Below are 20,635 nucleotides of genomic sequence, written 5' to 3' on the forward strand. Positions count from 1 at the left end.
CAACCCCATGATCCTTCACTCCTAAAGGTCAGCATAGGTCACAGGGTCAGTTGACAAGGGTTTAGGCTGAGCTGAGCAAGGCCAGGGTGGTGTGTGTGTGTGTGTGTGTGTGGTGTGTGTGTGTGTGTGTGTGTGTGTGTGTGTGTGTGTGTGTGTGTGTGTGTGTGTGTGTGTGTGTGTGTGTGTGTGTGTGTGTGTGTGTGTGTGTGTGTGTGTGTGTGTGTGTGTGTGTGTGTGAGCGTGTGTGTGAGCGTGTGAGCGAGCAAGAGCAGATTGACCATGTGTTATATGGGGGCCACAGGGTGAGTGGGTTGGGTTATAGAAGCTATATATACCACGTATACTGCTGTAACGAACACACATACACACACAATGATTCATGGACATTCTCTAACTGTCAGGGTTAGGGTTAAGATGTACTGTTAGGGTTAGGGTTAAGATCTACTGTTAGGGTTAGGGTTAAGATCTACTGTTAGGGTTAGGGTTAGGGTGTACTGTCAGGGTTAGGTTTAGGGTGTACTGTTAGGGTTAGGGTTAGGATGTACTGTCAGGGTTAGGGTTAGGATGTACTGTTAGGGTTAGGGTTAGGATGTACTGTCAGGGTTAGGGTTAGGATGTACTGTCAGGGTTAGGGTTAGGGTTAGGGTTAGGGTGTACTGTCAGGGTTAGGGTTAGGGTGTACTGTCAGGGTTAGGTTTAGGATGTACTGTCAGGGTTAGGGTTAGGATGTACTGTCAGGGTTAGGGTTAGGGTTAGGATGTACTATCAGGGTTAGGGTGTACTGTCAGGGTTAGGATGTACTGTCAGGGTTAGGGTTAGGATGTACTGTCAGGGTTAGGGTTAGGGTGTACTGTCAGGGTTAGGGTTAGGGTTAGGGTGTACTGTTAGGGTTAGGGTTAAGATGTACTGTCAGGGTTAGGGTTAGGGTGTACTGTCAGGGTTAGGGTTAGGGTGTACTGTCAGGGTTAGGGTTAGGGTGTACTGTCAGGGTTAGGGTTAGGGTTAGGATGTACTGTCAGGGTTAGGGTTAGGGTTAGGATGTACTGTCAGGGTTAGGGTTAGGGTTAGGGTGTACTGTCAGGGTTAGGGTTAGGGTGTACTGTCAGGGTTAGGGTTAGGGTTAGGATGTACTGTCAGGGTTAGGGTTAGGGTGTACTGTCAGGGTTAGGGTTAGGGTTAGGATGTACTGTCAGGGTTAGGGTTAGAGTGTACTGTCAGGGTTAGGGTTAGGATGTACTGTCAGGGTTAGGGTTAGGGTTAGGATGTACTGTCAGGGTTAGGGTTAGGGTTAGGGTTAGGGTGTACTGTCAGGGTTAGGGTTAGGGTGTACTGTCAGGGTTAGGGTTAGGGTGTACTGTCAGGGTTAGGGTTAGGGTTAGGATGTACTGTCAGGGTTAGGGTTAGGGTGTACTGTCAGGGTTAGGGTTAGGGTTAGGATGTACTGTCAGGGTTAGGGTTAGAGTGTACTGTCAGGGTTAGGGTTAGGATGTACTGTCAGGGTTAGGGTTAGGGTTAGGATGTACTGTCAGGGTTAGGGTTAGGGTTAGGGTTAGGGTGTACTGTCAGGGTTAGGGTTAGGGTGTACTGTCAGGGTTAGGGTTAGGGTGTACTGTCAGGGTTAGGGTTAGGGTTAGGATGTACTGTCAGGGTTAGGGTTAGGATGTACTGTCAGGGTTAGGATGTACTGTCAGGGTTAGGGTGTACTGTCAGGGTTAGGGTTAGGATGTACTGTCAGGGTTAGGGTTAGGATGTACTGTTAAGAATAATAGCACATTACTATCCAATGACAAGGTGGCATTTTTCTGATTCTTTGCCAACTGCGTTCAAAAGTCAGGACTCCCAACTCGTGAGTTGATCTCAGCATTAGACTCCCAGCTCGTGAGTTGATCTCAGCATTAGACTCCCAGCTCGTTAGTTGATCTCAGCATTGGACTCCCAACTCGTGAGTTGATCTCAGCATTGGACTCCCAACTCGTGAGTTGATCTCAGCGTTAGACTCCCAACTCGTGAGTTGATCTCAGCATTAGATGGAACATCTCTTTCAGACAGGAGGGAAATACATAAACATGTTCCCAACACGCTGTGAATCCCTCTCATAAAGGCTTCAGTGTTTCTGTGTGACGGTGTGAATCCCTCTCATAAAGGCTTCAGTGTTTCTGTGTGACGGTGTGAATCCCTCTCATAAAGGCCTCAGTGTTTCTGTGTGACGGTGTGAATCCCTCTCATAAAGGCTTCAGTGTTTCTGTGTGACGGTGTGAATCCCTCTCATAAAGGCTTCAGTGTTTTTGCCTGTGTGATGCTGTGAATCCCTCTCTTAAAGGCTTCAGCGTTTTTGCCTGTGTGACGGTGTGAATCCCTCTCATAAAGGCTTCAGTGTTTCTGTGTGACGCTGTGTGTATACAGGTCTAGGATCTTAATTTGACCTATATTTTTTCAAAGCAAAATAACACTGTAGAACAGGATTTTAACGTTTTATCCATAATATTGCTTGATCGTTGGTTAGGCTATTAGCAGGCTAAAAGTAGACTACATGAAAAGTGCAATACTGTTAATATGACCGTGTGTTAGCGTGATATTTCGTGAATTTATGTAAATGTCTGTAAATCACGAAGCTCATCTGCATTTTCTGCGGTGTTGGAAAATTCTCGGCAGCAAAAGAGTGATCAAATTAAGATAGGTACATTTAAAAGTGCCACAAATTTGTACAAGCCGTAATGTTTTGTTAAAGTCAGAATGTTTTGTTATGTAATGTTTTGTTAAAGTTCTTGGTTGTCAAGGTACGATTTTACCATGACACTCCCATGCTCTTCCTAGGCTTGACGTTGTTATGAGGAAAACTGTTCCTCACTCTCCAACTGTCATGGCTAGCTGATATAATCTGAGGAGAGGCTGTCATGGCTAGTTGATATAATCTGAGGAGAGGCTGTCATGGCTAGCTGATATAATCTGAGGAGAGGCTGTCATGGCTAGCTGATATAATCTGAGGAGAGGCTGTCATGGCTAGCTGATATAATCTGAGGAGAGGCTGTCATGGCTAGCTGATATAATCTGAGGAGAGGCTGTCATGGCTAGTTGATATAATCTGAGGAGAGGCTGTCATGGCTAGTTGATATAATCTGAGGAGAGGCTGTCATGGCTAGTTGATATAATCTGAGGAGAGGCTGTCATGGCTACCTGATATAATCTGAGGAGAGGCTGTCATGGCTAGCTGATATAATCTGAGGAGAGGCTGTCATGGCTATCTGATATAATCTGAGGAGAGACTGTCATGGCTAGTTGATATAATCTGAGGAGAGACTGTCATGGCTATCTGATATAATCTGAGGAGATGCTGTCATGGCTAGCTGATATAATCTGAGGAGAGGCTGTCATGGCTATCTGATATAATCTGAGGAGAGGCTGTCATGGCTAGTTGATATAATCTGAGGAGAGGCTGTCATGGCTAGCTGATATATTCTGAAGAGAGACTGTCATGGCTAGCTGATATAATCTGAGGAGAGGCTGTCATGGCTAGTTGATATAATCTGAGGAGAGACTGTCATGGCTAGTTGATATAATCTGAGAAGAGGCTGTCATGGCTAGCTGATATAATCTGAGGAGAGACTGTCATGGCTATCTGATATAATCTGAGGAGAGGCTGTCATGGCTAGTTGATATAATCTGAGGAGAGACTGTCATGGCTATCTGATATAATCTGAGGAGAGGCTGTCATGGCTAGTTGATATAATCTGAGGAGAGGCTGTCATGGCTAGCTGATATAATCTGAGGAGAGGCTGTCATGGCTAGTTGATATAATCTGAGGAGAGGCTGTCATGGCTAGCTGATATAATCTGAGGAGAGGCTGTCATGGCTAGTTGATATAATCTGAGGAGAGGCTGTCATGGCTAGCTGATATAATCTGAGGAGAGGCTGTCATGGCTAGTTGATATAATCTGAGGAGAGGCTGTCATGGCTATCTGATTTAATCTGAGGAGAGGCTGTCATGGCTAGTTGATATAATCTGAGGAGAGGCTGTCATGGCTAGCTGATATAATCTGAGGAGAGGCTGGTTTTGACAGTGTATTTTTTTGTAGCTGAATATCAAACTTTTAACTGTAGATTGTTGCTATTTTTCTTTGTGATGATCGAAACCTGTCTATTTTTGGATCTTTCTTCGAAATATTCTAACCATGTTTCTCTCTTTCTCTCCTTCTCCCTCTCTCCTTCCCTCCCCTCTCCCCCTCTCTCTCCTTGTGTCCTACAGGTTCATCAATGCCAGAAGGAGAATAGTTCAGCCCATGATCGACCAGTCTAACCGTGCAGGCAAGTCTCCCATAGTTACTGTATTCAAGTCTCGCAGGCGAAAGGCCTCCACAAGCCATGCACCTGGTCCCTGTCCCTTTCCTGGAGCTTCCTCGGCCGGTAAATACTGGACCTCCCTGCCCCCCCCCCCCCAAAACAAACAACCAAACCCATCGCGGTGTCAATAAGGAGTGACTGACCACATACTAAAACAAGCCTTTAGACAGTCGTCCTAAATAAACTTTCTTCAATTGAATTGAGTTGAATTGAAGCTCAGCACTAATACAGTAACTCTGACAGGTTGCTTTTGGGTTATGAGTCCTAATTTATGCCAAGAACGATTTCATGATGTAAAACTATTAAAACATTATTAAATAATAATAACATGATTGGTTAATAATAATAATAATAATAATTGGGTTAATATTCATGAAGAATGGGTTGTTGTTGTCTGTTGTTGTTTTAAACAATCCTAGCTGTGTCCTCAACCAAGTTTGTCCAAATTGCCCCCCTTCCCCCCAAATTGCCCCCCCTCCCCCCCAAATTGCCCCCCCTCCCCCAGATTGCCCCCCCCTCCCCCCCCCAAATCGCCCCCCCCCTTCCCCCCAAATTGCCCCCCTCCCCCCAAGATCGCCCCCCCATCCCCCCCAAATTGCCCCCCGCCCCCCAATATCGCCCCCCCTCCCCCCCAGAATTGAAATACTAATAGGGCATAACATTTTTTTAAACCAAACCTCCAAACTCCAACCAAACCAAAACACAGAGGCATTGACAGATTTCACTTTCACTTTTTTGGGAGGTGACTTTTGTTTGGGTTCCCAGCTCCAGCTACCCCCCCTCTCGTTACCACCCACCCCCCAAACCTCCCCTTCTTGCGGCTGCTGTGAGTGAGTGTTGGGTCCCTGGTGCATGGCTTGGCTTGGACTGCTGTAAAGTTTATTACCTGTAATAGGGGTCAGAGGTCAGGGCGGGCATTAGGGGCTCAGTAAAGTTCAAAGACATTCACTGGGTCTGAGCTCTTGTTTTTGCTTGACTGACCCCCAAACAGCCTGTATCAGAGGTAAGTGGATTTCTATGGGAGAGCAGTACAAGGGGAGAGGAAACGGGGTCAGTCTCCAGTTACCTGTTTAGCTCGTCTACCATGTGCTGCCTGCTGCCTTTTCTAGCCCTATGTCTCTTGATAAAGCATTGTGGTGAGCTTTGCTAAATATCACATTTATTTCAATATTTATATTTAAAACACATTGATACACATATTTATATGAGGCTATTATTACAATATTTTCTAGTTATTTAAATATCTTATTTTTCTAGTTTCTTATTTTTCTTATTTCCTCAATGCTTTTCAGTGATCTTCTTCAAAGAGTTGTTGAAAAGATTCCTTCCAATATGTAGATCCGCTGACCTGAGAAATGTACATTAGTTCACTTTCTATTTTAGTTGAAGTAAATACTATTTATAAATTGATCAGCTTCACTAGAACAGAAGTGGGCTCATCTCTGGTGCTGTTATTTAGTGTATTCCTTATAGTGCTACACATCTGAGAGGCTGGTGGGTAAAGGGTGAAAGGCAAGGCAGTACCATCCCAGGCCCTTAATGCACCCAACAGACCAACAGATGATTTCAGCTACAGCCACTGAGTCTTAATTAAAAGCACTAATTGACCAATGCCCCCTCCCCCCCGCCCCCCCACAGTAAGTCAAGGAGCCCCCTACACCCCAGATGGACCAACCCATGGGGGGCTTCGTGATGGACGGGCAGCAGCACATGGGAATCAGACCACCTGGTAAGACCCTCCCTCGGCGTGTCTGTCTGTCTGTCGGCTCGCTCTTCGTCGTCTTTCTTTCCTTTGTCTGTCTTTTCATTCTGTCTCTCTCTCCATCCTCTCTCCCTCTTTCTGTCTCTCTCTCTCTCTCTCTCCCTCCTCTGTATCATTCTGTCTCTCCGTCTCTCTCTCTCCCTCCTCTTCTCTCTCTCTCTCTCTCTCTCTCTCTCGTCTGTTCTATGTTTTCGTCTGGTCTGGTCTGCCATACATATGCCTGCCTTCCCACAAGTCCTTGGTGTAGAAATTCCCAGGGTGTCCTAAAAACACACACACACCACCTCTTACAGTAGCACAGGTGAAGTTCCTCACATAGCAACTCCTCTGCCTCTCCTTCCTTCTCAGTCTTTCTCTGTCTCACGCCATTGGGCCTAACCACAAGATTCTGCCCTTAAGCCTCTCTCTCTCTCTCTCTCTCTCTCTCTCTCCATCTCCATCTCTCTGCCCTTTTCCTTTGTACACTGCTGGTCTCTAGCCCTACCTCCTCTGCCTCTTTGGCTCTTTGGCCTCTTCCTGTCACCTGTAGTGGAGCCAGACCAAAGGTCACCTTTGATTTGGGCTGTCCTATAGACAGGTTGGCTGGCTACATCAGTGCGCGTCGATGTGACCGGAAGGCGTGCGTTGCCATGGTTCTGAACGGTCAGATAGATAGCAACAATGACAAGAAGCTGCCATGTGGGGAATCGTAGGAGGCAGGTTTCAGCTCGTTCTGTCCTGTTCTTGATACCATGTCTTGTTGTGAGGTGTTTTTGACTGATGTCATGGCTATGCTAATATGGCTTAATAGTAGAGCCTGACCAAAGCTCTCCTTTCATTTGGTCTGTTGATGTGTTTCATAGAAACCCCTCCTTTTCTCTGTCCCATCCTGTACTGCTCAGACTGGGCTTTCCATCTCAACAACCTTGTTGTTCTTGTTCCCCTCTCCAATAGGAGCGATGAGTGGCATGGGGATGAACATGGGCATGGAAGGACAGTGGCACTACATGTAGTCTTTCACCTGTCAATCAATCGCTCATCATATGGGGAAGTAAGTACAAACACAGTCTTACCATTTAATTGTAGGTAGACATTGGTCGACTTGTTCTGAGGCAATTGTTTTTTAGTTTTGCCAGATAATATCTGTCTCATAGTTGGCTCCATACTTCATCAGTATTGAGATTTCTTCTTCCTGGTTGCCTCTGTCCTTTCCTCCCTCCCTTCTTCCCTCCATCTCCCCTCCTTCCCCCTGTCTCTCCCTCCCCCTCCCCTTCCCCTCTCTTTCTACCTCCATCCTTCTCTCCCTCTCTCCCCCTGTCCCTCACTCCCCCTCCATCCCTACACTCCCTTGAGATTTCTTCTTCCTGTTTGCCTCTGTCCTTTCCTCCCTCCCCCATCCCCCCTCACTCCCTCCTTTCCTCCATCCCCCTCCTTCCCCCTGTCCCTCCCTCCCCCATCCCTCCCCCTATCTTTCTCCCTCCCCTATCCTTCCCCCCTCCATCCCTCCTCCCCCTGTCCCTCCCTTTGTCTGGTGATAGGTCTCTTTGATCTGTGGCATGTCGGGGACTGTGTGTGTGTGTGTGTGTGTGTGTGTGTGTGTGTGTGTGTGTGTGTGTGTGTGTGTGTGTGTGTGTGTGTGTGTGTGTGTGTGTGTGTGTGTGTGTGTGTGTGTTAGGCTGCTTCTGTCGTCCCCACTCCCACACAACACAGCCATCAATCACATCACTAACCAGCACACACTGTCATATCTGCAGAGGAAAATAAAGGGAAGGTGAATGAATGAGAGAGAGAGAGAGAGAGACAGAGAGACAGATAGAGAGAGAGAGAGAGAGAGAGAGAGAGAGAGAGAGAGGGGGGGTAAATGGAAAGTAAAGGAGGTAGAGAACAAGGGGCAGGGGAGAGATGAGGTTGGGATGCTGATTGAGGGAGAGATGAGGTTGGGGTTCATGGTTGAAGGGCAGATGAGATTGGGGTGCTGGTTGAGGGAGAGATGAGATGAGGTTGGAGTGCTGGTTGAGGGGGAGATGAGGTTGGGGTGCTGGTTGAGGGGGAGATGAGGTTGGTGTGCTGGTTGAGGGGGAGATGAGGTTGGGGTGCTGGTTGAAGGAGAGATGAGATGAGGTTGGGGTGCTGGTTGAGGGGGAGATGAGGTTGGGGTGCTGGTTGAAGGAGAGATGAGATGAGGTTGGGGTGCTGGTTGAGGGGGAGATGAGATGAGGTTGGGGTGCTGGTTGAAGGAGAGATGAGATGAGGTTGGGGTGCTGGTTGGGGGAGAGATGAGATGAGGTTGGGGTGCTGGTTGAGGGGGAGATGAGATGAGGTTGGGGTGCTGGTTGGGGGAGATGAGATGAGGTTGGGGTGCTGGTTGAGGGGGAGATGAGATGAGGTTGGGGTGCTGGTTGGGGGAGATGAGATGAGGTTGGGGTGCTAGTTGGGGGAGATGAGATGAGGTTGGGGTGCTGGTTGAGGGGGAGATGAGATGAGGTTGGGGTGCTGGTTGAGGGGGAGATGAGATGAGGTTGGGGTGCTGGTTGGGGGGAGATGAGATACTGGTTGGGGTGCTGGTTGGGGGGAGATGAGATACTGGTTGAGGGGGGTGGAAAAACGAGGGGGAAGATGGAGAGGGAGGAGGCACGTGGCCCGTTACCATAGCAACAGACTGATTGGCAAAATGTAAGCAGTCGGCAGCGGTGTGAGGAAAGACATGTCTCCAAAGTGTCATGAATCTGGCTGGCTGCAAGAGTCACATGAATAAACTAACCCAACCAGCCAGACAACGCTGCTAGTAAGTCCCTGTTACTCTCCCTCTCCTGCCTCTGGATCAGACAGAGATAGACACCCTCATAACCTGGAGTCAACAGTATGCTAGGGTCCTATTGGTCAGACAGAGATAGACACCCTCATAACCTGGAGTCAACAGTATGCTAGGGTCCTTTTGGTCAGACAGAGATAGACACCCTCATAACCTGGAGTCAACAGTATGCTAGGGTCCTATTGGTCAGACAGAGATAGACACCCTCATAACCTGGAGTCAACAGTATGCTAGGGTCCTATTGGTCAGACAGAGATAGACATCCACATAACCTTTTCCCGTTTTTGTCGACACTCTTATCCAGAGCGACTAGGGTTAAGTGCCTTGCTCAGGGGCACATCGACACATTTTTCACCTAGACAGCTCAAGTATTCGAACCAGCAACCTTACGGTTACTGGCCCAACACTCACACTCTTAACCACTAGGCTACCTGCCACCCCTTATGGTGTGTGTGGATATACTGGTCATTATAGATACAGAGTAGACATATACACCCAGTGTTGTATCTGTGTGTGTGTGTGTGTGTGTGTGTGTGTGTGTGTGTGTGTGTGTGTGTGTGTGTGTGTGTGTGTGTGTGTGTGTGTGTGTTTGTTTGTTCACGTAGTGTGTGCATGTTTGTGTGTGTGCACGTGTGTGTATTGTAATAGGATTATGCCTGGCACAGGGAGACAGAGAGAGCGGAAGGAGAGGAGAGGAGAGGAGAGGAGAGGAGAGGAGAGGAGAGGAGAGGAGAGAGAGGAGAGGAGAGGAGAGGAGAGGAGAGGAAGTATGACAGGAGATGGAGGGAAAGAGGAAGGGAGGTAGATACATGTTGTGTCCCAAAATGCACCCTATCCCCTTTATAGGGCACTACTAAGGAACCATGGTCAAAAGTAGTGCACTACATAGGGAATAAGGTGCCATTTGGGGCAGAAATGCATGCAGCAGAGTGGAGGATGGAGGATGGAGGTTCTCAGCAGGATATGCAGCTTAGCCCGGCCTAATTGACTGGATCCAAATGAAATATGCCATCAGGAGCACTGTGACCAATGCATCTGACTTATACAGCTGACTAAAATAAAGACCGTTAACCCTGAGTAGAATGAATGCCTGTGGGTAGGTGGGTGGGTAGGAGCCACGGTGAAAATATTCCCCGTCTCCTTCTCCGTTGTCATCGTCGGCCACAAGCTAAACAAAGATAGTGCTGTATCTGTATGTTACAGGGGTAAAGGGTTGGTTTGGTTGGTTGGTATAGTATCTGTATGTTACAAGGGTAAAGGGTTGGTTTGGTTGGTACAGTATGTTACAGGGGTAAAGGGTTGGTTTGCTTGGTACAGTATCTTTATGTTACAGGGTAAAGGGTTGGTTTGGTTGGTACAGTATGTTACAGGGGTAAAGGGTGTGTGTGTGTATGTGTGTGTGTGTGTGTGTGTGTGTGTGTGTGTGTGTGTGTGTGTGTGTGTGTGTGTGTGTGTGTGTGTGTGTGTGTGTGTGTGTGTGTGTGTGTGTGTGTGTGTGTGTGTGTGTGTGTGTGTGTGTGTGTGTGTGTTTGTAAACATGAGGGGTGGCTTGCTATGGTCCATGCGGACTCTTTTCCACCAGCTGCTAGCTTTCCCAGAAGACATTGCTGTAAACAGCCTCAATTTGAACATACACACATACGCACACACACACACATACACCATAATTGGGCCACCAGAGGAACCTTTGATGAGACGGGCAGAGCAAAGAGAGAGAGGAGTAGATGGAGAGAAGGAGGGAGGGAGAAATGGAGGAGTGGAGGGGGAGAAGGAGGAGAGGAGGTAGAGAAGGAGGAGAGGAGGGGAGAAGGAGGAAAGGAGGGTGAGGAGGAGGAGAGAAGGGGGAGAAGGATGAGAGGAGGGGAGAAGGAGGAAAGGAGGGTGAGGAGGGGAGAAGGAGGCGAGGAGGAGAGGAGGAGAGGAGGGGAGAAGGAGGAAAGGAGGGTGAGGAGGGGAGAAGGAGGAGAGGAGGAGAGGAGGAGAGGAGGGGAGAAGGAGGAAAGGAGGGTGAGGAGGGGAGAAGGAGGAGAGGAGGAGAGGAGGAGAGGAGGAGGAGAGGAGGGGAGAGAAGGGTGACAGGAAGAGAGGAAGAGGAGGGTGACAGATATATGTATTCTGCACAGCCGAGAGCCACCACTTTATGACTTCATCATAGGGAATGTATCCCAAACTGCACCCTATTTCTTATATAGTGTGCACTACTTTTGAGTAGGGACATAGGGCCCATAGGGCTCTGGTTAAAAGTAGTGCACTATGTAGGGAACAAGGTGACATTTGGGACACATCCTGTACAATCCTCCTAGGTAGCTTGTCTAATTTAAATATTGTTACTTTCCTTTCTAGGTCAATTAAATGTAAGTGATGTGTTATATTCTTTTATGACCAATTAAATGAATAGGTTATTACGGGGAGAAAAAAACGTATCTTATTTGATTAAGAGACCGAGGGGTTCATTAGCTATGTTGGGAGAGGGAATATACCTTAAGGCTATAGGACTAGTTATTTGCCTGAGATTGAAGAAAGGTGTGCCATCCTAACACGGCAACGTTACTTAAAACTTAAGCCAATTAGTCCTACTTAGTGAGAACGTTATGCTTTGTACCCATGACGATTACAGAGCTTCTAGCTGTGTCAGACAATACACCTGTCTTCTTAGATAACACCTAGCAACTCAAGCAGAAGATGGCCCCAGCCTTTATGAGCCTTGGGCTAGTTTCTTCCCCCTTTCCCCTCCCCTTTTCCCTCCCCTTTCCCCTCCCCTTTCCCCTCCCCTTCTCCTCCTCCCCCTTTCACCTCCTCCTTTCCCCTCCCCTTTTCACTCCTCCTTTCCCCTCCCCTTTCCCCTCCCCCTTTCCCCTCCCCCTTTTCACTCCTCCTTTCCCCCCCTTTCACCTCCCCTTTCCCCTCCCCCTTTTCACCTCCTCCTTTCCCCTCCCCTTTCCCCTCCCCTTTCCCCTCCTCTTTTCCCCTCCCCTTTCCTCTCCCCCTTTCCCCTCCACCCTTTCCCCTCCCCCTTTCCCCTCCTCCTTTCCCCTCCCCCTTTCCCCTCCTCCTTTCCCCTCCTCCTTTCCACTCCTCCTTTCCCTCCCCTTTTCCTTTCCCCCTTTCCCCTCCCCCTTTCCACTCCCCCTTTCCCCTCCTCCTTTCCCCTCCCCTTTTTCTCTCCCCCTTTCCCCTTTCCCCTCCCTCTTTCCACTCCTCCTTTTCCCTCCTCCTTTCCCCTCCACCTTTCCCTCCCCCTTTCCTTCTATGAAGGTAACCAAGGGTGGTCCAAACTGATTTTGGTTGTGTCATTTCCAGGACAATAGTTATATTATAACAAGGGTAAAGAGGGAACTATAATTAATGATGGGTTGTATGGAATTTGGAACACCCCTCCCCTCCTGCTCCTCCCCTTGGCTTGCAGAATGTTTGGAAGTGGAATGCTTGGGTGACCCCTGTGTTCCGTAACCACTGTGCTGCCAGGCCAGGCTCGGCTGGAGACCTTTTGTCCAGGGATTCAATCCTCCAATCATTAAGCAAGGAGTTTGTTAACCTTCCGTACAGGGGTCAAGATCCCCTCTTTTCCCCTTTTACTGGTGGCTGAACTTTAACTTTTAACGAACGGGCAGATCAACTATTTCCTATGGGGGGATTTGGTCCTCAGCACTGTCTGAGTGAATGTCCCCTGTTGATGTGGCCCCGCTGGCCCTCTCAGAGGGAGAAAAGGGGGTTCAGGAGCTCAATGTATTGATTGACTTATTAAGAAGGAAACCTACAGTATTAGTGGTCTGTAGATATGTTAAACCTATTAGTGGTCTGTAGATGTGTTAAACCTATTAGTGGTCTGTAGATGTGTTAAACCTATTAGTGGTGTGTAGATGTGTTAAACCTATTAGTGGTCTGTAGATATGTTAAACCTATTAGTGGTCTGTAGATGTGTTAAACCTATTAGTGGTCTGTAGATATGTTAAACCTATTAGTGGTCTGTAGATGTGTTAAACCTATTAGTGGTCTGTAGATGTGTTAAACCTATTAGTGGTCTGTAGATATGTTAAACCTATTAGTGGTGTGTAGATGTGTTAAACCTATTAGTGGTCTGTAGATATGTTAAACCTATTAGTGGTCTGTAGATGTGTTAAACCTATTAGTGGTCTGTAGATGTGTTAAACCTATTAGTGGTCTGTAGATGTGTTAAACCTATTAGTGGTCTGTAGATGTGTTAAACCTATTAGTGATCTGTAGATGTGTTAAACCTATTAGTGGTCTGTAGATATGTTAAACCTATTAGTGGTCTGTAGATGTGTTAAACCTATTAGTGGTCTGTAGATGTGTTAAACCTATTAGTGGTGTGTAGATGTGTTAAACCTATTAGTGGTCTGTAGATATGTTAAACCTATTAGTGGTCTGTAGATGTGTTAAACCTATTAGTGGTCTGTAGATATGTTAAACCTATTAGTGGTCTGTAGATGTGTTAAACCTATTAGTGGTCTGTAGATGTGTTAAACCTATTAGTGGTCTGTAGATGTGTTAAACCTATTAGTGGTCTGTAGATATGTTAAACCTATTAGTGGTCTGTAGATGTGTTAAACCTATTAGTGGTCTGTAGATATGTTAAACCTATTAGTGGTCTGTAGATGTGTTAAACCTATTAGTGGTCTGTAGATATGTTAAACCTATTTGTGGTCTGTAGATGTGTTAAACCTATTAGTGGTCTGTAGATGTGTTAAACCTATTAGTGGTCTGTAGATGTGTTAAACCTATTAGTGGTCTGTAGATGTATTAAACCTATTAGTGGTCTGTAGATGTGTTAAACCTATTAGAGGTCTGTAGATATGTTAAACCTATTAGTGGTCTGTAGATGTGTTAAACCTATTAGTGGTCTGTAGATGTGTTAAACCTATTAGTGGTCTGTAGATGTGTTAAACCTATTAGTGGTCTGTAGATATGTTAAACCTATTAGTGGTCTGTAGATGTGTTAAACCTATTAGTGGTCTGTAGATGTGTTAAACCTATTAGTGGTCTGTAGATGTGTTAAACCTATTAGTGGTCTGTAGATATGTTAAACCTATTAGTGGTTTGTAGATGTGTTAAACCTATTAGTGGTCTGTAGATGTGTTAAACCTATTAGTGGTCTGTAGATGTGTTAAACCTATTAGTGGTCTGTAGATATGTTAAACCTATTAGTGGTCTGTAGATGTGTTAAACCTATTAGTGGTGTGTAGATGTGTTAAACCTATTAGTGGTCTGTAGATGTGTTAAACCTATTAGTGGTCTGTAGATATGTTAAACCTATTAGTGGTCTGTAGATATGTTAAACCTATTAGTGGTCTGTAGATATGTTAAACCTATTAGTGGTCTGTAGATGTGTTAAACCTATTAGTGGTGTGTAGATGTGTTAAACCTATTAGTGGTCTGTAGATGTGTTAAACCTATTAGTGGTCTTTAGATGTATTAAACCTATTAGTGGTCTGTAGATGTGTTAAACCTATTAGTTGTCTTTAGATGTATTAAACCTATTAGTGGTCTGTAGATATGTTAAACCTATTAGTGGTCTTTAGATGTATTAAACCTATTAGTGGTCTGTAGATGTGTTAAACCTATTAGTGGTCTGTAGATGTGTTAAACCTATTAGTGGTCTGTAGATGTGTTAAACCTATTAGTGGTCTTTAGATGTATTAAACCTATTAGTGGTCTGTAGATGTGTTAAACCTATTAGTGGTCTGTAGATGTGTTAAACCTATTAGTGGTCTGTAGATGTGTTAAACCTATTAGTGGTCTTTAGATGTATTAAACCTATTAGTGGTCTGTAGATGTGTTAAACCTATTAGTGGTCTGTAGATGTATTAAACCTATTAGTGGTCTGTAGATGTGTACTGCCCTTTGAAACGTTCTGTGATTATGTTGTGTTTTTTAAAATACCGTAATTATCTAACAAATGGGCTAATTAAAGAAAACGACAAAGTAAGCGTTTAAAAGATGGCTCCCCCTACCCTTCCTCGAGTCACTCCTTTGTAATGAAATGACCAGGTGAAAGATGGAGGGATGAGGAAGTGATAAATAATAAACGAGCGCCCGGTTGGTTGGTCCTCTCCTCTTTTGTTCCGAGGCCCTGTCCGTTTCCCTGCTGTCTCTCGTGTAGGTTGACCTTTATTGGCACGAGTCTTGTCCTGGAGGCAGAACTGAGCCATTTCCCCTTAGATAGGCCAGCTGCAAAGTCAAGATTGGCTATATTGTCAAAATTCATGAAGACCAAAAAGTTTAAGGTTTGGGTTAGCAGTGTGGTTAAGGTTAGGATTAGGCATTAGGGTTAGCAGTGTGGTTAAGGTAAGGATTAGGCATTAGGGTTAGCAGTGTGGTTAAGGTTAGGATTAGGCATTAGGGTTAACAGTGTGGTTAAGGTTAGGGTTAGGTATTAGGGTTAGCAGTGTGGTTAGGGTTAGACATTAGGGCTAACAGTGTGGTTAAGGTTAGGGTTAGGCATTAGGGTTAGCAGTGTGGTTAGGGTTAGACATTAGGGCTAACAGTGTGGTTAAGGTTAGGGTTAGGAATTAGGGTTAGCAGTGTGGTTATGGTTAGACATTAGGGCTAACAGTGTGGTTAAGGTTAGGGTTAGGCATTAGGGTTAGCAGTGTGGTTAGGGTTAGGCATTAGGGTTAGCAGTGTGGTTAAGGTTAGGCATTAGGGCTAACAGTGTGGTTAAGGTTAGACATTAGGGTTAGCAGTGTGGTTAAGATTAGGGTTAGACATTAGGGTTAGCAGTGTGGTTAAAGTTAGAGTTAGGCATTAGGCTAACAGTGTGGTTAAGGTTAGGGTTAGGCATTAGGGTTAGCAGTGTGGTTAAGGTTAGGGTTAGGCATTAGGGTTAGCAGTGTGGTTAAGGTTAGGTTTAAAATCAGATTTTATGATTTTGTGGCTGCGCAAGCCAGTGACCACTCTGCAGAGCTTCCTCCAGAACAAGATTCATGATGAAAAGCGGTAACTTGCGTCATTTGTGTCCTGGTTAGTGGCCCTCTCAGTTCTTTGTGTCCAGGTTAGTGGCCCTCTCAGTTCTTTGTGTCCAGGTTAGTGGCCCTCTTAGTTCTTTTTATGCAGGTTAGTGGCCCTCTTAGTTATTTGTGTGTGTGGCACACGCTGGACAGAGCTGTGCAGTCTCAGATGTCTGCCCTGGAACAAGATGTGTGTGTGTGTGTGTGTGTGTGTGTGTGTGTGTGTGTGTGTGTGTGTGTGTGTGTGTGTGTGTGTGTGTGTGTGTGTGTGTGTGTGTGTGTGTGTGTGTGTGTGTGTGTGTGTGTGTGTGTGTGTGTGTGTGTGTGTTTGTAGTGTGTGTGCGTGTCCTCTTTAATCTTAGCACAATGGTTGGGTTTCCACTGTGGCACTTTCACCCAGAGAGACACAGGCTATTCTCAAAGGCTCCTGGACATTGTTCCTGGAGAGAGAGAGGGAGAGAGAGAGAGAAGTGCAGGGAGGGAATAGAGGAGTGAAAAGGTGCATGGCGGATTATTTTACCTCATTCATCACTGACTAAGGGCTCTACTAGCCTGGCCTGGCGTAGGGTTTTTACTGTGCTCCAGATCTGGGATTGATTATTTTCACCTCAGGATATTTGCAGACATGATGGATAGACTGACTCATAATAATAGGAGTTTTAAATGTTACTTTAAGGCTAATTCATCAATATGTGACATTATGTGATTGTTGAGGTTGGATTCCATTAGAAAGCAGACATACACTACCGTTCAAAAGTTTGGGGTCACTTAGAAATGTCCTTCTTTTTTAAAGAAAAACACATTTTTTTGTCCATTAAAATAAAATAACATCAAATTGATCAGAAATACAGAAATACAGTGTTAATGTTGTAAATTACTATTATAGCTGGAAACAGCAGATTTTTAATGGAATATCTACATAGGCGTACAGAGGCCCATAATCAGCAACCATCACTCCTGTGTTCCAATGGCACGTTGTGTTAGCTGATCCATGTTTATCATTTTAAAACGCTAATTGATCATTAGAAAACCCTTTTGCAATTATGTTAACACAGCTGAAATCTGTTGTTCTGATTAAAGAAGCAATAAAACTGTCCTTCTTTAGACTAGTTGAGTATCTGGAGCATCAGCATTGGTTAGTTTCCCCTCAATGTGGGTCATTCAGAGGCTGGGTTTGACTTGGTTAATATTCCCTCAATGAGGGTCATTCAGAGGCTGGGCTTGACACTTTCATACAAATGTGAGAAAGCTTTATTGGCAGATGGTGATATGAACATCAACACTGAACCTGTGTATCAGCTAAAGTAGATGTGTGTGTGTGTGTGTGTGTGTGTGTGTGTGTGTGTACTCTCACACTGTTGCTACTGTGTAATTACGGAAAGTACTGGATTAGCTCACACACTAAATCCGCTGACCGTATCTCACACACACACACACACACACACACACACACACACACACTCCCCCCTCCCTTGACCTCATTGAAGGGCAGGCTAGGTGTCCTGGATTACGACATGCCCAAGTCCCAGGCCGATAGTGCATACAGGATGCGTTCCAAATTGCACCATATTCCCTATGTAGTGAACTACTTTTGACCAGCTCTAAAAGTATTGTGCACTATATAGGGAATAGGGTGCCATTTGGGTCACATTGGGGGATAGTAGAATTAAAGATTCCTGCCTGTAGTGCTGCAGCCATTCTCAGAGAGGGACGTCCTCTCATTCAGTGGGATCAGCAACCAACAGGACATGGGAGCTCATTTAGGATTTTTCAGGGGGTTATTAAACAACTAATTGACCGACTTCAGTTCGATTAGTTGAATTCCATTTAGTTCATTTTTATTTATTTTTTTGTGAACCCAACTCACCGTTTCTCTAGAGAGAAAACTAATCGAGAACTATTTGGGATGCTGGGCTGAAGGGAGTTGTAGTTTTCATTAAGCAAGTATTCAACCTAGTTCAGCCCAGAAACATGGGTAGTTACACACAGAACACATGAGAGAGAAATGTGAACAAAACAAAGATGAGAGTTCAGCTTACTTAGGCAGGCTAGTCTAGTTAGATAGGATGACTACAGACAGCTCTACAGCATACTTAGACAGGCTAGCCTAGTTAGATAGGATGACTACAGACAGCTCTACAGCATACTTAGACAGGCTAGCCTAGTTAGATAGGATGACTACAGACAGCTCTACAGCATACTTAGACAGGCTAGCCTAGTTAGATAGGATGACTACAGACAGCTCTACAGCATACTTAGACAGGCTAGCCTAGTTAGATAGGATGACTACAGACAGCTCTACAGCATACTTAGACAGGCTAGTCTAGTTAGATAGGATGACTACAGACAGCTCTACAGCATACTTAGACAGGCTAGCCTAGTTAGATAGGATGACTACAGACAGCTCTACAGCATACTTAGACAGGCTAGTCTAGTTAGATAGGATGACTACAGACAGCTCTACAGCATACTTAGACAGGCTAGTCTAGTTAGATAGGATGACTACAGACAGTACAGGGAGAACATAACGTTAGATGGCCTGGCTGACTGACTGTTACTGCCTGAGATGAGATGATGACTTTAAGGAATTAAAAAATGATAAAGTCATCATATAAAAATGAAGTAATTTACACAACCGAAATATATTCATATTTGATAGTAATTTCCTATTTTTCTATTGACGTCTACCCAATGTGGACCTGACAGAGACGATGCAATATTTTCAATGTTTTGGCAATCAAATGTTCACTGTTTTTACTTTGGAATTTCCATTAAAAAGCTCTACAATCATTTTAATGTCATTATTTCATAATGCATTTAAATATTTACCAAAAAATTGAAACCGAAATCGAAAACCGTGATAATTTTTTTTTTTAATGGGACCCGAAACTGAACCGGCCTCAAAAAGCACTAATCGCTCAGCACTAATTGCAACCAATAGGACATGGGAGCATAGATGATAGTTTTCAGAGTCATTTTAACCTTTTACTGAGCGTTGTTATATGAACTTCCACACCTGCTTAGAAGCAATGAATGTGTGTATGTACTTTCACTGTTTCCTATTTTATGTGAGACATTAAACTGATCCCCCATTTTGGATCTCTGGTCCACCATATTAGTCTCTCTAGGGCCTCCTTAATGGTACAATAACCCAATGTCTCTGTGTGAAACGCCCCACATTTTGGTTCTATGGACCGCCATACAGTCTTAGAAAAACAATGTGCTATCCAGAACCTAAAAGAGTTATGCAGCTTTTCCCAAGAGGAGAACACTTTGAAGAACCCTTTTTGGTTCCAGGTAGAAGATCCCTTGTTAATCCAATTTCTCTGTGTGAAACTCCTCACTGATCCACCATTTTGTTTTTCCTTCTCCCCAGGACTGCAGGGCATGCCAGGGAATTACCTGTCTGACGACGGCACTGCGGCCTGCTGGGCACCCTCACATCAAAACCAGGACCCACCATTTCAAAACCAGGAATCCCTCCCATAACCAGGAGCCTGCACAGCTGCACCATGGCCCTCCCTTTGGGCCTCCCAGGCACCACATTCCTGGACATCCCCCCCCACCCTGCTCTGTCCCACCCAGTGATGATGATGCACAGAGGAGGACATCCCCACCACCATGGGCCCAGCCACCCTGCCTACGCCCCCCTGCCAGCCTCCAGTCCCTAGATGCCCATCGCCCATCCCAGCAGACCCCGACCCCCTACCCCCCTTCATCCTGAACCCTGGACTGCCTCGCCCAGTAGACTCGAAGGGATTCCTCTTTGAAAAAAAGCGATTGAGAGACATTGGGTGTTTTCTCTTACCCAAGACTGAAGACAACTAAAGAGGCACCTGCTATGTACTATGGACTCCTAGAAAAATAAAAAGAGACTTCTTTCAGAGAACTGTACCTTCTCCAAGTCTTGACTGGGGATGGATTTGGACCAAGGAGAAGCCAATGTCTGTATAACACAGAGGTGCCCTTAAAAATAGGATTCCAGAAGAGATGAGAATAAGGGGAAAGAAAGACAGACAGAGATTGAAAGGAAAACTATATCAACTCCTAAAGGGGAGGGAAGAGGAGAGAGGGGAGACACTGTATACTGTTGTACAATTACGCTGGACTCTCAAGGAGAACTGGGAATTGAAGTATTGTAAATGCTATGGTATTGTTCTGCATAATATGTTGTTTCTAATCGGGTTTTTTTGAAAAAAAAGGATGTGAACTTCTTGTTTTTTTTGTTGTTTCTTTCCACACTATGTGTGTGCTGTGTCTATGACCTCTGACCTCCTCCCTATTAAAATCACCATGAGTTTAAAAAGATACAAATATATGTGAATAAAACCAATAATTCGATCAACCAATCTTCTTCCAGGCCTTTCTTTTGGATGGGTGAAAGATAGCCTGAGTGTCAGTCTATTTGTGCTATCATACCAACTCCCTGTCACTCACTGTCATGCACAAACAGATCTGGGACCAGCCTAGAGGTGAAAGAGCGGCTCACAGCTTGTGACAGACAGACAGACAGACAGACAGACAGACAGACAGACAGACAGACAGACAGACAGACAGACAGACAGACAGACAGACAGACAGACAGACAGACAGACAGACAGACAGACAGACAGACAGACAGACAGACAGACATGATTCAGGAGTTCTGAGCCTGTTCCAGAATTACATTCATGTACTCTATTGTATTTATGTCACGAGGCTGGAGTCTGCATTGTCCGATGCATTCTCCCCCCACCCCACTATGTATGTAGCTCTGGGGTCAAGTTTCCTCTAGGT

The 20,635-nt window shown here is 45.4% G+C and overlaps 1 protein-coding gene across 2 annotated transcripts in view; it reads left to right on the forward strand.

Annotated features, from left to right (window-relative positions):
• The window catches only part of LOC106613898 (homeobox protein Meis1), a 167,944-nt gene extending 147,736 nt beyond the window's left edge, over positions 1–20,208 (forward strand). For both annotated transcript variants that reach the window (XM_082964961.1, XM_082964960.1), the window contains exons 10-12: positions 4,244–4,302; positions 7,034–7,130; positions 19,236–20,208. In XM_082964961.1, coding sequence (XP_082821087.1) covers positions 4,244–4,302; positions 7,034–7,092 — 118 coding nt within the window. In that variant the 3' untranslated portion in view covers positions 7,093–7,130; positions 19,236–20,208. The remainder of the gene's footprint in view (positions 1–4,243; positions 4,303–7,033; positions 7,131–19,235) is intronic.
• The last annotated feature ends 427 nt before the right edge of the window (positions 20,209–20,635 follow it).

This window comes from Salmo salar, chromosome 18 (genome assembly GCF_965601325.2).
Source record: "Salmo salar chromosome 18, fSalSal1, whole genome shotgun sequence".
In the NCBI taxonomy this organism is placed as follows: domain Eukaryota; kingdom Metazoa; phylum Chordata; class Actinopteri; order Salmoniformes; family Salmonidae; genus Salmo; species Salmo salar.